Raw genomic sequence first — 15,218 nt, forward strand, 5'->3', positions numbered from 1 at the left:
ACTCACACACCAAGTTGCCAAGTTTTCCAATATATTATTCATCTCATTATCTGTAGCTGCTTTATCCTGTTCTACAGGGTCACAGGCAAGCTGGAGCCTATCCCAGCTGACTACGGGTGAAAGGCGGGGTACACCCTGGACAAGTCGCCAGGTCATCACAGGGCTGACACACAGACAACCATTCACACTCACATTCACACCTACGGTCAATTTAGAGTCACCAGTTAACCTAACCTGCATGTCTTTGGACTGCGGGGGAAACCGGAGCACCCAGAGGAAACCCACGCGGACACGGGGAGAACATGCAAACTCCACACAGAAAGGCCCTCGCCGGCCACGGGGCTCGAACCCGGACCTTCTTGCTGTGAGGCGACAGCGCTAACCACTACACCACCGTGCCGCCCCAATATATTATTATTTGTTGATATTATATTATGGTGCTCTGTGTTGTTCTCATTTATGTATTTAACAACAGTATCAAAATACTCGGGTCTTGAAATAAATGCACATTAGTCATGAACAATGGTAACTACTCTCTTTTGCGTTATTTTTGACAGAAGTAAAATTCATACATGAACAAATTTTGGCTAGTTGATTTTCTGTTTGGCGAGTTACTTTGGAAGGTAACTAGTCCGGCTGGCTGGTGAAAAAAATATATGAATTTCTAGGCCTGCATGGCATCTGGGTATATTTACTTCCTTTTCTTTAAATGTATTTGATGAATTAGATTCTGAAAAATTGTTGTAAAATCTGTACGTTATTTAGAGCACTTTTGGAGAGAAAAAAACAACTTTTATATAGAATTCAAAAAGCCATACTAGGACAGAAGGTTAGTGTCACTCTTCCAATGTCCACTGGATGGCAGTCTGTGTACATGCATTATAGAAACATGGTTCTGAGTTTCAGTCTGGCTCTAACACACCTCCCTTAATCATCAACTTGTGACCAAGCTGATACTGGAGCAAAAAAAAAAAAAAAGTCCTTCCTGGATATATCTCAGAATCTTCAAAATCCTCCAATCCTGTGTCTTGTATAAAAAGGGCGGTTTGAGTCTGGTTTCATCCTCATGTCATCTCAGGGAGTTTTTTCTTTACCGCTGTTAGATCTAGTGTGTTGATTATGGATCAAAGACGATACTCAGATTTCTGTAAAACTGTTTCTATTGTTAAAAGCGCGATAAAAATAAACCTGGAATTGAAAACCTATAGGACATGATCAGAGGACAAGATGGCACACGAGTTAAATGGAAACCAAAGCAACAAGGTCTCAAAAGGATGGATTGTAAATGGTTGAAACCCACCTCATGATGAGGTTAATAACCCTGCTGGGCTTAATGTTCTTTTTCTTTCCCCCTATGTAAAGGGAATAAAGTGTCAGTACATCGTCCTTATATATTATATTATTCTATCCACGTTCACTGGATATGAGCAATCGTGCTCTCTGATTGGCTACTCTATTACTAGTGCTCATATACCATGAGTAGAGAAAAACAAAATGGCGGAGCGTGTTGCTGAACCAACAGAGGACGAAATAAAAACTACTCGAAAACACTCCCCCCAAAAAAAAGCAACAACATATGGAATACAAGTATTTCATGGTAAGAACATATCTGCCACACCTGTGCGCCTTGGCACGTGCATCAGATAAACTTTCGGGCGCTCCGGACAGCACCGTGAACGACTCACACCTGCACAGGATTAAGGTGCAATCAGTGCACCAATATAAAGACTGTGAAAGCACACTTACTCAGCGAAGTATTGAGTTGCGTTTTTGACTCTTTTTTGACTCAGGAAACTCCTGGTTTCCTGATCCCTGATTTCCTGCTTCTCATCTTTGATTCTGCCTAGTCTTCTATTGAGGTTTTTCACCCACGTGACCAAGTCATGTGAGGCCGCCATTTTGGACGTCATGGCTCGAATCAGTTTGAATGCGAGGAAGGCAACAAACGAAAAACATAAAAGAAAAAGGAGCGAGATGCAGAAAACACCTTCACTATCCAGCGACGTAGGGCATTTACAGGGCGAGCAGAAGGAGAGGTATTTGCAAAAATTGAGGTTAGCAGGCTTAGAGAACGACGTTTACCTGCTTCCACCAGGATTGTTCACTGACGTACGGAAGTACACGAAGCCCTCGTCTTTACCTGACTTCGGCCCACGTGATCTGTATACCTATGTCGTTAAAAACCCATCGCCATACACAGGTATTGATCTGAAAGCGTATAAGAGTTTGGATGCCTACAAATATTTTGTGTCAGGCTGGGTAACATGCCTACATCAGCGGGTCGTCCCTGGAGCCGGTGGTCGCCATCTTATTACAGCTAAGGTTTGTTCACATTTTCATTTACTTTCGGTCCTCAGGATAAACAAAATGTTATTAAATGTCATTGAAATAAATTCTTAGTCTGTTGAGACATGGCCCGTTATAAATTTGCTGTTACCAGGCAATGACCAAGAACTGTATTATTAGGGTCGGTGTCTGTGTTGTAGCAGTATACTAGCAGCTAGCTGTTAGCACTAGCTAATGTCAACATCATAGCTGGTATGTTACTGTAGCAATGTTTACGTTCAGTCATTTGGATGACTGTTAAAACCTTTCAGTCTCAAGTTTTTCCTTTACTGTATTTACTAGTTTACTGTAATTATGATCCGGCAGCTATTTACACCGGATCCAGTGTAAATAGCTGCCGGAGCACGCTCCGGCTTGCTCCCCCTCAAATTAAGCAGCGCGCTCCGGCTTGCTCCCCCTCAAATTAAGCAGCGCGCTCCAGCTTGCTCCCAGAACCTCGGCCGGAGCACTCCGGGAGCAAGCCGGAGCGCGCTGCTTAATTTGAGGGGGAGCAAGCCGGAGCGCGCTCCGGCAGCTATTTACACTGGATCCGGTGTAAATAGCTGCCAGATCATAATTACAGTAAACTAGTAAATACAGTAAAGGAAAAACTTGGGACTGAAAGGTTTTAACAGTCATCCAAATGACTGAACGTAAACATTGCTACAGTAACATACCAGCTACTATGTTGTTGACATTAGCTAGCTTGACCTTCAAAATGGCGGACACCGGGGCGTCACGTGACCCTGTGACGTCAGGTGAAAAACCTCAATAGCCTGTTTGTGCCTCGTTCGAACTGTTGCTTGTTTCACCATTTTCCGAGTTTGCCGACCGTTCTGGATTGCTCACCTGTCTTCACTTTTATTAATAAAACACACCTTACATCCGTCTCCCAACCATTCCTGACAATCTTTTTTTTCCCAAAAGTTATTATAGCATTTTTCACAAATTGCTACTGTCATTTCACTAGTTTGTTTACATTCTAAGCGGAAATGATTTTGTCGTACGTTTTGTATAAAGTTTTTATTTATCAAATTTACAAAAAAAAATATAAAAATGCTCCGTTTCTCAAAATCCAGTGAATGTGGATCGAATAAAACAGTTATTCCAATCAGTCTAATCGTACATGGCTTATAGCCAACTCGGAGCTATGCGTCTCGTCGGCTATCAGCTCATGTACGACTCAATTTCGTGGAATAACTGTTAATTATATTGTAATCATGAATATGACCAAAGTTAAGAAGATCTAGCTGAACTAATGAGCTCAGCACAGTTACCGTATCTCTCCCAGTTCAGTGAAATGGATGATTTTAAACGGTGATTTAAAAAAAACAAAACAAAACTGCATGCACAATAAGATATTCTAAAATGTAAGCTGATTATTTTATGCAGAATAAAATGGTGTAAAGTGATAGGAGCATATAATATTGTAAAGGATTTACTGAGATGGAAGTAATGAGGTTTTTTTCATAGAGCATCCAAAAGTTTAGAAACGCCACACTCAAATAAGCATATTTAGTGGCTCTGAACATTCATATTAGCTACTTCCTGTGTCTGAGTGATGTACTTAACACATTTAATGCTAATGAGCTTTTAAGCTGTTAGTGGCTTTAAAATTACATTAAAATATATCTGGATAATGGCTATTTCTAGCTAAAAGTAGTATACGCAGTCACTTAGGCTTCACAAGGATTTCTTCTTAATATATTGTAATAATATACAGGTACTTTTTAGCTATAAGATGTACTGATACCTTGAGTGGTACAGTTGGGCTTGGGAGAGCACAAGTAGGATGTTGCTTTGAATCCCAAAAGATTAAAAAAGAAAAAACAACAACAACAAAAAAAAAAAAAGCCATACTTTGGATGACTGGATGGTTTGTTTGTATGCTACTGTAATGTGGCTAAAAGTATGTGGACACCTGACCATCCCACCCATTTGCACTTGGTGACCATCCCAATTCAAAACCATGGGCTTTAAAATGGAGTCTCCAATGTTCTGGGAAGAATTTCCACTAGATTTTGGGGCATAGCTGTGGGGATGTGTGTCCACTCAGGTACAAGAGTGTTACTGAGGTCAGGCACTGATGTTGAGTAAGAAGACCAGTCTAGCAGTCAACGTTCCAGTTCATTCCCAAAATATTCAGCGGGGTTGAGGTCAGGGCTCGGTGCAGGCTACTCTTCATCTTGTATTATGCACAGAGGCATTGCCACTCTGGACCTGTGCATTCGAGACAAATGTACTTCCAGTGTTGTGGCAACAGTTTGGGGAACATCCACATACTGTGGATATGATGGTCAGGTGTACACATACTTTTGCCCATATGGGATATTAAATGGATCAGCAAAATTGTCAGACGGAAATGAATTTGTGAGATAATTTTAAAGGGTAACACTTCTGTCAGTTTAAATATATACACGAGGGTATCGTGAGATACCTGATATTGTAAGTTTTACCTGCTTCTCTTTAATAAGTCGTCTCAAGGTCGTCTAATTCCTCACTCCAGGCTGCTGTTGATAACATCGCTATATGGACTGATCACAACAACATGCGTCTGAATGTCAAGAAAACCAAGGAACTTCAAATATCTTTCATTAAGTCTCCTTTGGCACTGGAGAGCCTTTCCTTGGCTGAAACTGAGATTGAAGTTGTTGATCACTTCAAGCTTCTTGGTGTAACTATCTCTTCCAACCTTACCTGGAATATCCATATCAATGACATATGCACTAAAGCCAGCAAACGGCTTTGCGTATCCTGAAACGCTCTGGCGCCCCACCAAAAGATCTGGCAACCGTCTACTGTTCTTGAGTACGCCTGCCAGGTTTGGCACTTTGCTCTGCCACAATTCCTTGCTGAAGAACTAGAATCCATTCAACGTCGAGCACTAAAGATCGCTCTACCAAGCTTGTCTTACAATGATGCTCTCTACCATATTAAGTTATCCACCCTCAGTCAACGAAGACTGGCTCAATGCCAGAGACTCTATAAAGAAGTCATTCTTCAAGAATCTAACAAACTGAGAGATCTGCTATTGGATACAAAAAAAAAAACCAATTCATACCATCTCCGGAACCCTCACAACTATCAGACGTTCAAGTGCAGGACTAAGCGATTTCAAAGTAGCTTTGTACCTAGCTGTGTTAGGATATGGGATAATGATTTATAGGATTTGATTTTTTTGATTATATTTTTATAGAGTAACAATATTTTTATTTGTACATTTGTAAATATCTATTTTTCAAACTTATGGTTTGCAATTGATATTAATAAAATATTATCAAATTATCAAATTAATAACCACTGTTTCTGGAAAATCAATGTGACTTCAATGTTAAGTGCTAACACTAATTGTTTGAGAAATAGTCACAAAATCAAAACGTGACGCCAAACATCCTGTTTACACACCATTTCCTTGTCTCTTTTCTCTTTTAATGCATGAAACTTGTCAGGCTGTTATTTTAGTGTAAGTGGCTGTCTTAGTAAATCCCTTTTCTTTTTTTTTTTTAATCTGACAACAACCCGGTATACTCAAGTTGCATAACAGAGCTACAGTATGAACTGAGTATAGATCAGTTGAGATCAAAATTAAAGAGTTACCATCTTTTTACAATCATTATAGAAACAGTAAAGCTACAGGATGGAGGATTTTGGAATTTCGTCCCATAGCAGAAAACAAAAAGTAGGAAAAAAATGTGAAATCACCTCAATTGGACACTGTAGACTTGCAATTAAGAACAACTGCTGTATCCCAGTATTCCTATTCATTACATACACATACTGTACAGGATATCCTTTCAACACACTTAGTCTAGTATGTTTGACCGTCAATGACAGCGTAGCTCACTCTGGCCCCATCTAGTCCAGATGGAACAATCCAAAGTAAGCCACCTTGCACAATAAATGTTGCAAGCTATATACACCATCCATCCATCAATCCATTATCTCTAGCCGCTTTATCCTGTTCTACAGGGTCGCAGGCAAGCTGGAGCCTATCCCAGCTGTCTATGGGCGAGAGGCGGGGTACACCCTGGACAAGTCGCCAGGTCATCACAGGGCTGACACATAGACACAGACAACCATTCACACTCCCATTCACACCTACGGTCAATTTAGAGTCACCAGTTAACCTAACCTGCATGTCTTTGGACTGTGGGGGAAACCGGAGCACCCGGAGGAAACCCACGTGGACACGGGGAGAACATGCAAACTCTGCACAGAAAGGCCCTCGCCGGCCACGGGGCTCAAACCCAGAACCTTCTTGCTGTGAGGTGACAGCGCTAACCACTACACCACCATGCCACCCCATATACACTATATATAAGCTATATATAGAACCTATATACACCCTTGGAATACCAACCAATTTGCCAGAAAGAATCCAAAACGACAAGGAATTGACCGAGAAGAAGCGATTTTTGCTGAACTGCTCATTAAGGCTTAATTAGTCCAGAACTTTATTAATAATTGTAATTAAGCAAATCTGGGTAGAAGTTACCGTATATGCACCCTAGGTACCCCTACCTTCAGGCCAGAAAGAATCAAAATCGGTGAAGAATTGAGAGAGAAGAAGCGATGTGTGTGGAAATTGCTCGTTAGGGCTTAATTACTCCATATTTTCATTATTAATTGCAATTTTGCAAATTTGGGTAGAAGCCATAAACACCCCAGCGCAGACCTACCTTCCTGCCAAAAAGAATACAAATCAGTGAAGAATTGAGAGAGAAGAGATTTTCATGAAATGTGGACGACACTGGACGGACACATGATGGCATAAACTCATCACCTGTTGGCTGGATGAGCTAATAACTGAAAAGAGCTAAAGCGCGAATGAGGATATCACCTCTCATTCTCTAGATTTTGACAGAATTTTGAGAACAAATGACCTATTCAGCAAGAAATACACAAAAACTCCTAAATCCCTTTTCCTCTTATAGTCTCATATTAAAGTCTATCTCGCTACTGATTGGTTGCTGCACCTGAGAGCTCCTGCATAATCAGACTTCTTTAATGCATAAAGTTTGGTATGATGACGTTTGATGTGAATTAAGGGTTTGCAGCTCAAGCGCTTCGTATTTTTCAGCTTGGAATCTCATATCTCATCATCTCTAGCCGCTTTATCCTGTTCTACAGGGTTGTAGGCAAGCTGGAGCCTATCCCAGCTGACTACGGGCGAAAGGCGGGGTACACCCTGGACAAGTCGCCAGGTCATCACAGGGCTGACACACAGACACAGACAACCATTCACACTCACATTCACACCTACGCTCAATTTAGAGTCACCAGTTAACCTAACCTGCATGTCTTTGGACTGTGGGGGAAACCGGAGCACCCGGAGGAAACCCACGCGGACACGGGGAGAACATGCAAACTCCACACAGAAAGGCCCTCGCCGGCCACGGGGCTCGAACCCGGACCTTCTTGCTGTGAGGCGACAGCGCTAACCCACTACACCACCGTGCCGCCTCAGCTTGGAATATTTTTCATATTAATTATTGACTCAGTCACAGGAGTGAAACATATTGGAAAAATATTTTGCTCATTTTTAATATCAACAAAAAACATCCTACTCACTTATAGAGAGCACCTATAAGGTAGGAATATAAGAACCCTATAACTGACCTATTAAATGTTGCTAAATAACAACAACAAATACATGTGTACCATTTATGAATTGTCATCTAATATGTGACCCTCTACCCTGAGGGTTGTTATGAGTGTAAGCGTTATATGAGTGCTTGCCTGTGTGTGCGCGCACGCACTTGCATGGAAACAGAAATACTTTCTTTAGCCTCCAGGACATGCAACACAGAGGCTTCCTTGGAAACCCCCCAAGCAACAGTTACCATAGCAACAGGGCACTGACAGAACCCATCGTTCTTAAAGAGCGACATAAGTGAGAGATCAACTTAACCTGCAGAACTCTGAGCACCGAGAGAGAAAGAAAAAGAGAATATATGAGAATGAGTTCCTTTTTTACTTGGAAATCATGAGGAATTTCTGGGACACAAAAACTCAAATGTTTTGTCTTGCATCTAAAATCCCCCAATGTCTGTTCTGTGCAGTATCACATTTTTTCAGCTCTCGGTGTTTAGTGCATGCTGGTTTTCTAAATGACGGGGCTTGTGAAAATAAAAGCTCATTTCTTCTGCTCCACAGGAAATGGACTCGACGGACACGGACCAAGCAATGGTAACACATTATGCAAATGGCCTGACAACTCCAAAAACGATCTAATTTCACATTTCATTATCGTCATGATAATTTTGCTTTTCCTTTTGTACAGGAGGTAACACAAGACAAATAAAGTGAGGGATTTGACACCAGCCTGTCTGCACTGAAAGACAAGAAAATACACATATTACACAGAGCTTACAGCACTGGACCAGGAGGAACGTCTGATCTGCCTGAGAGACCTGCTAATGAACTCACACACACACACCCCTCAAAAACATCAATCCTCTTGCCCTCAGCTCTGAAGACCATCACGTGCAAAGAAACTGACTATAAAATTTAATACACGGTGTCCGAAAAGTCATAATAATAACAACAAATGTGCAAGTATGTCAATCCACAAAGCTCAATTCAATTTTTTTCTTAAATTATTATTTCACTATGTAAAGCGTCCTTGGGTTCCCTGAAACTCATTATTATTATTATTATTATTATTAATAATAATACCTAAAACTTATAGGTGGACATGTGGAGCACATGTTGTAAATAATAAATACAAAATTAAGTACATGTAGATTTACTGTCATTGGCTCTTGATTTTTCAGACACCCTGTAGTACACACTACACAATGTTCAGCCCCAATTTTTGTCAGTGAAACGCCTTTTTTTTTTCTATTTTTAGGTCAGAAAGGTAATTTCTCTTTTATGGATTTCTTTTAATTAACTATACTACAAGCAAACTTTTTTTTTTTAAACACATTTTACATTCACTCACTTTCATGAACAGCTTTACCCAGGTCAGCGTATTGAGTGAATCCGGAGCCTATCCTCGTGACACTCAGCACAAGGGCCGAACCATATCAAACATTACGCATACAGTGTTTCTTTTGAATCTATTTTACTTGCAGTATAGATGAAATAAAATGTTAAATGTACAGTGGTGCTTGGAAGTTTGTGAACCCTTTCGAATTTTCTATATTTCTACATAAATATGACCTAAAACATCATCAGATTTTCACACAAGTCCTAAAAGTAGATAAAGAGAACCCAGTTCAACAAATGAGACAAAAATATTATACTTGGTCATTTATTTATTGAGGAAAATGATCCAATATTACATATCTGTGAGTGGCAAAAGTATGTGAACCTTTGCTTTCAGTATCTGGTGTGACCCCCCGTGCAGCAATAACTGCAACTAAACGTTTGCGGTAACTGTTGATCAGTCCTGCACACCGGCTTGGAGGAATTTTAGCCCGTTCCTCCGTACAGAACAGCTTCAACTCTGGGATGTTGGTGGGTTTCCTCACATGAACTGCTCGCTTCAGGTCCTTCCACAACATTTCGATTGGATTAAGGTCAGGACTTTGACTTGGCCATTCCAAAACATTTAACTTTATTCTTCTTTAACCATTCTTTGCTAGAACTTGTGTGCTTCGTGTCATTGTTTTGTTGCATGACCCACCTTCTCTTGAGATTCAGTTCATGGACAGATGTCCTGACATTTTCCATTAGAATTCGCTGGTATAATTCAGAATTCATTGTTCCATCAATGATAGCAATCCGTCCTGGCCCAGATGCAGCAAAACAGGCTCAAACCATGATACTACCACCACCATGTTTCTCAGATGGGATAAGGTTCTTATGCTGGAATGCAGTGTTTTCCTTTCTCCAAACATAACGCTTCTCATTTAAACCAAAAAGTTCTATTTTGGTCTCATCTGTCCACAAAACATTTTTCCAATAGCCTTCTGGCTTGTCCATGTGATATTTAGCAAACTGCAGACGAGCAGCAATGTTCTTTTTGGAGAGCAGTGGCTTTCTCCTTGCAACCCTGCCATGTACACCATTGTTGTTCAGTGTTCTTCTGATGGTGGATTCATGAACATTAGCCAATGTGAGAGAGGCCTTCAGTTGCTTAGAAGTTACCCGGGGGTCCTTTGTGACCTCGCCAACTATTACACACCTTGCTCGTGGAGTGATCTTTGTTGGTCGACCACTCCTGGGGAGGGTAACAATGGTCTTGAATTTCCTCCATTTGTACACAATCTGCCTGACTGTGGATTGGTGGAGTCCAAACTCTTTAGAGATGGTTTTGTAACCTTTTCCAGCCTGATGAGCATCAACAATGCTTTTTCTGAGGTCCTCAGAAATTCCCTTTGTTGGTGCCATGATACACTTCCACAAACACGTGTTGTGAAGATCAGACTTTGATAGATCCCTGTTCTTTAAATAAAACAGGGTGCCCACTCACACCTGATTGTCATCCCATTGATTGAAAACACCTGACTAATTTCACCTTCAAATTAACTACTAATCCTAGAGGTTCACACACTTTTGCCACTCACAGAAATGTAATATTGGATCATTTTCCTCAATAAATAAATGACCAAGTATAATATTTTTGTCTCATTTGTTTAACTGGGTTCTCTTTATCTACTTTTAGGACTTGTGTGAAAATCTGATGATGTTTTCGGTCATATTTATGCAGAAATATAGAAAATTCTAAAGGGTTCACAAACTTTCAAGCACCACTGTATAAAACACACTGCTGTGTGTTTTATACATTTAACAGACTAAAACAGTGGATTGGAAAGAACCTCACTACACCACACCAAAGATGATAATTTTCCTGCAACATGTGTTCCAAAATATTTTCTTCCTCAACAATTATAATTTTTATTTGTGAACCATTGACATAGGTTTTTTTTAATTCATTTATAGCTGTGTTTAATGTTGTGGGATATAAAGTGGGAGGTCCACAAGACAAGTTAACTCATTGATTTTTTTTTTATTGTCACGGTTACAGACAGTCGTTCCTTTACCAGCCTTTCGTATTTTCTCTCTGAAATTAAAAAGACCAAAAAAAAAAAACCCCATAAAAATGCAGTTTGTAATGTTACAAAAAAAAGACAACACAAAAGGTGTATACTCCTCTGTCCTAAATACTTCCCCATGTCAGAAAACAAACACAGTATGGCCAAATAACTTGTATATTTTTGCACCAAGAATGGAAATAGATCCTGGAGACGCCACACTTACCCAGAAGCCCATCAGCTCACTGGCTCACAATGATCTGCACAAAGGTGCATCTGGTGAAATTTGCTTTCAAGACAAGTGGAGTGATGCAAACAGTGAAACATCCCAGTACGGTTTTGTTAAACATCAGCACTCTCGGAATGCTTGACCAATCAAATTAGTGGACCAGGACTAATTGCTGTAAAATACTAAAATGTTCCCTTACTATGATTCCTTCTTGATTTATACTGAATTCTGACTACAACGGTTACCATTTTAGGGGTCAGTTCAGTTACAGATATACAGTAGGAATGACTGCCGTGTGAATTTCCCTCTTTGAAGACACAGAGACTACTGCCAGACAATTACAACCCTGTACAAGCATAAATCCAACTCAAAAGCTGATGCTCTACTGATTTACTAATTGGAGCAAAATTCGGCTGGAGTTGTTATTGCACCTAGAGTTCGGAAACGGGAACTACAACAAGCACTATAATAAAAGGCCCACTGGGGCAGGAATCACGCTGCCCCATGCTCCATCTATGAGCATTTGCTTTAATAGTGGGGGAGGGGAAGTGATTGGGACAGTTGATGAGAATACCTCGTTTGTGTTTGTCTCACACACTGACAATGGGGATCGCTACTGCTGTATCGAATGCAGTTAACTTTTTTTTTTTAAAGATCCATTTGGACTCAAAAACGAACCAGTTTTTTAGTTTACAGTTTCCAATCTTTTCTGTGATTAGAAAGGATACAATTAGCAAATTTTATTACACCGTTAGCTACGTAACAAGCTAGGTTGTAAACATGTCCTTGGACTGCAGGTATCAGAAACCAAAAAACATCCAAACTGCACCAATTGGTGAGAAAATTGTCCGATTTGACAAGCTGCATTTCTTTACAAACAAGGGAATATAAACCGTGACGAGGCAGTGTTCTGTCAAAGATGTTCAGTTTGATGAACTAAGGGAATTGTCTTGCTTGACTTTCTGGTAAGATTTCATTTGTAATGGGGTTCTGGCTTTCTGTTCTCTCAGCGAAAATCATGTGCACTGTTTTCAAGTTCATTCACGTCTTGTTGACTCTAAACTTCGTGTAGAAGCTTTACACAGTCACGTGACCCCCAGAGCAATGGTAACTATGCCACCATGACAGGGTACGGGCTTGTAGTGCTTCATTCAGACGAGTTAGTTGTTCTTGATCAGTATGGGAAGGTTTTGCTGCATTTTTGGATGTGCAAATCATTTTCAATGAAACAAAGACATCAGATTTTTGAATTTACCAAAAGTAATTCATCATCAGCTAGAAAACTAGAGAGATTTATAAACGTAGAAGGGAAAAATGGGGGGGGGGGGACATTTGGCGGGACTCAGTGTTGAACAGAGAGGTCAGAAACCCTGTGGTATGCTCACTTCATTTCCACAAAGGTAAGAATTCAAATAATAATAATGATAATTTCAACTGTAGCACGGTGTTCATTCTTATCCAGTGAAGTGAACTTGAGCAACACAGCGGCTCGGCAGAGTCTAACCTTCACCGAGGCTTAAAAAGTGCATTTACATTCGGGGATCCTTCGGAGCACATTATGCAAACACTTGGGACTCAGTCGTGATGGGAAACACCTGATGCTAATTTGAGTGCAATCAGCACGTGCATATAATGACACCGAGGCTTTGTGAAGCATCATCATTATCATGGTCACGTTTGTTTCTAGCCAGGTTTATGACTCTGCTTTCAGTTTTGTTTTTGTACTGTATGACGCCTGCTAATAAACACTCTTCCTGCACTTAGACCCGTCTACCACCGCATACTTGACAGAATACTTCACAAAGTCTCTGTGAAAACAGTGTCCTTATATGCACGTGCTGATTGCACTCAAATCAATATCAGGCGTTTCCCATAATGACTGGGTCCCAAGCGTGTGCACAACGTGCTCCGAAGGATCCCTGAATGTAAATGCACTAAGTCTCTGTGAACGTTAGACTCGCCAAGCTGCTGTGTTGCTCAAGTTCACTTCACTGTATAAGAATGAGCACCTTGCTGCAGTTGTGAAATTATTATTTTATTATTCTTACCTTCGTAGAAATGAAGTGAGCATACTGTACCACAGGGTTTTTGACCTCTCCATTCGACAGCGAGTCCTGCTGAATGTTTGTTCCCCCAGTTTCCCTACTATGATTAGAAATCTCTCTAGTTTTTTCCCCTGATGAATTACTTTTGGTAAATTCAAAAATCTGACATCTTTGTTTTATTTAAAAAAAAAAAATTCCACATCCCAAAACACAGCAAAACCTTCCCATACTGATCAGTAACAACTAACTTGGCTGAATGAAGCATGACAAGCATGCCCCCCATCATGGCGGTGTGGTTACCATTGCTATAGGGGTCACGTGATGGAGCAAAGTCTCTATTACAGAGTTACTCTAAATATTCACAAGACAGTAGTCTACAGCAGAGATTGTATGATAGCCTTTCAATTTTGTTTGATGCTATGTATTTATTTAATGTCACCCTATGGTACATATAAAATCTATGGTACAAGCCACTGCTGTTGTAACAAGATAATCAGGTGTAATTATACAAGGCTGGACCTTAGCATCTGCTGGCAAAGCATATATGTCGTGATTGCATCAGGAAAAAAAAAAAGGAAATTAAATGTTGATAAAATAATTTATTGTAGAGGTTTCAGGTGTCAGATTGAACACTTGCCTAGTGTCCAGTGATCTACATGTGCCATTACATTAAATCTGAAATTATTCCAGCTAAAGATGTAATTTGTAGTAATGTAATAAATATATAGTAATTTCATGTATAGGTTCTGATCATTGATCCTCTTGATCTTTCTTTCTTTATTATTTTTTTTAAAGATAGTTGTGTGTGGGGTTTTTTTTGGACAAAAAACAAAAAACATTGCTTATGGAATCTTAAAAGAACATTCACAGTGGTTTTGAGCTCTTTATTGTTCTTGAATTTGTCTAAATGTACAAAAAGCATGCAAAAAATAGCCTCTTTATATATTTTGGTACATATGTACAACGTAACAAGTTGCATTCAATAGTTTTTTGTGCCATGCTTTTTTTTTGGTAACAATTATAATAAGTACATTCAGGTTAGAGCACAGGAATACGGACATCCATATAACAACCGACAACGACAGTCACTCAAGCAAAGAGAAATTAGACAATTATACCATATATGAGAAACTGTAGTTCATTTCGAGATAAATCAATCAATCAATCAATCAATCAATCAATCAATCAATCAATCAATCAGAAACGTCATCTGACACACACTGAAGGATAGAAAGATATCTACAATCATAAATGCTTTGGATCCGAAAGACCTGCAGTACATTCTAGTACTGTTTTCAACACACCCTTGTCTATTTGGATCCATATGGATTTTATCATGAAAAACATAGCCCTTGTTAGAAAGCACAATGAAGGTGAAGCAGTTTTCTGGCAAACTGCACTTTTTCCTTATCAACAGGGATATCGGTTTGCTCATTAGCTAGCTGAACTGGCGGCGTGTTAATTAGCCGGTGTTCTGACTAGCTTGCTAATGGCGGATAGAGTAATGTAATGAAGATATCTCAGCTATCAGGTAACAGAAGGCATTACGAGACAGGTCCAACGGTAAAATTACACAAGGTGGCAAACTGATATCGGGTCAATTATTGATATTGCCTTCGTTGGGTGCCAAAATTA

General features: G+C 39.9%; 1 protein-coding gene across 4 annotated transcripts in view; it reads left to right on the plus strand.

Moving 5' to 3' along the window:
- Positions 1 to 9,431, plus strand: part of p2rx1 (purinergic receptor P2X, ligand-gated ion channel, 1) — a 95,878-nt gene extending 86,447 nt beyond the window's left edge. For all 4 annotated transcript variants that reach the window (XM_060912856.1, XM_060912855.1, XM_060912852.1 and 1 more), the window contains 2 exons: positions 8,482 to 8,514; positions 8,609 to 9,431. In XM_060912856.1, coding sequence (XP_060768839.1) covers positions 8,482 to 8,514; positions 8,609 to 8,629 — 54 coding nt within the window. In that variant the 3' untranslated portion in view covers positions 8,630 to 9,431. The remainder of the gene's footprint in view (positions 1 to 8,481; positions 8,515 to 8,608) is intronic.
- The last annotated feature ends 5,787 nt before the right edge of the window (positions 9,432 to 15,218 follow it).

This window comes from Neoarius graeffei, chromosome 28 (assembly GCF_027579695.1).
Source record: "Neoarius graeffei isolate fNeoGra1 chromosome 28, fNeoGra1.pri, whole genome shotgun sequence".
Lineage (NCBI taxonomy): Eukaryota > Metazoa > Chordata > Actinopteri > Siluriformes > Ariidae > Neoarius > Neoarius graeffei.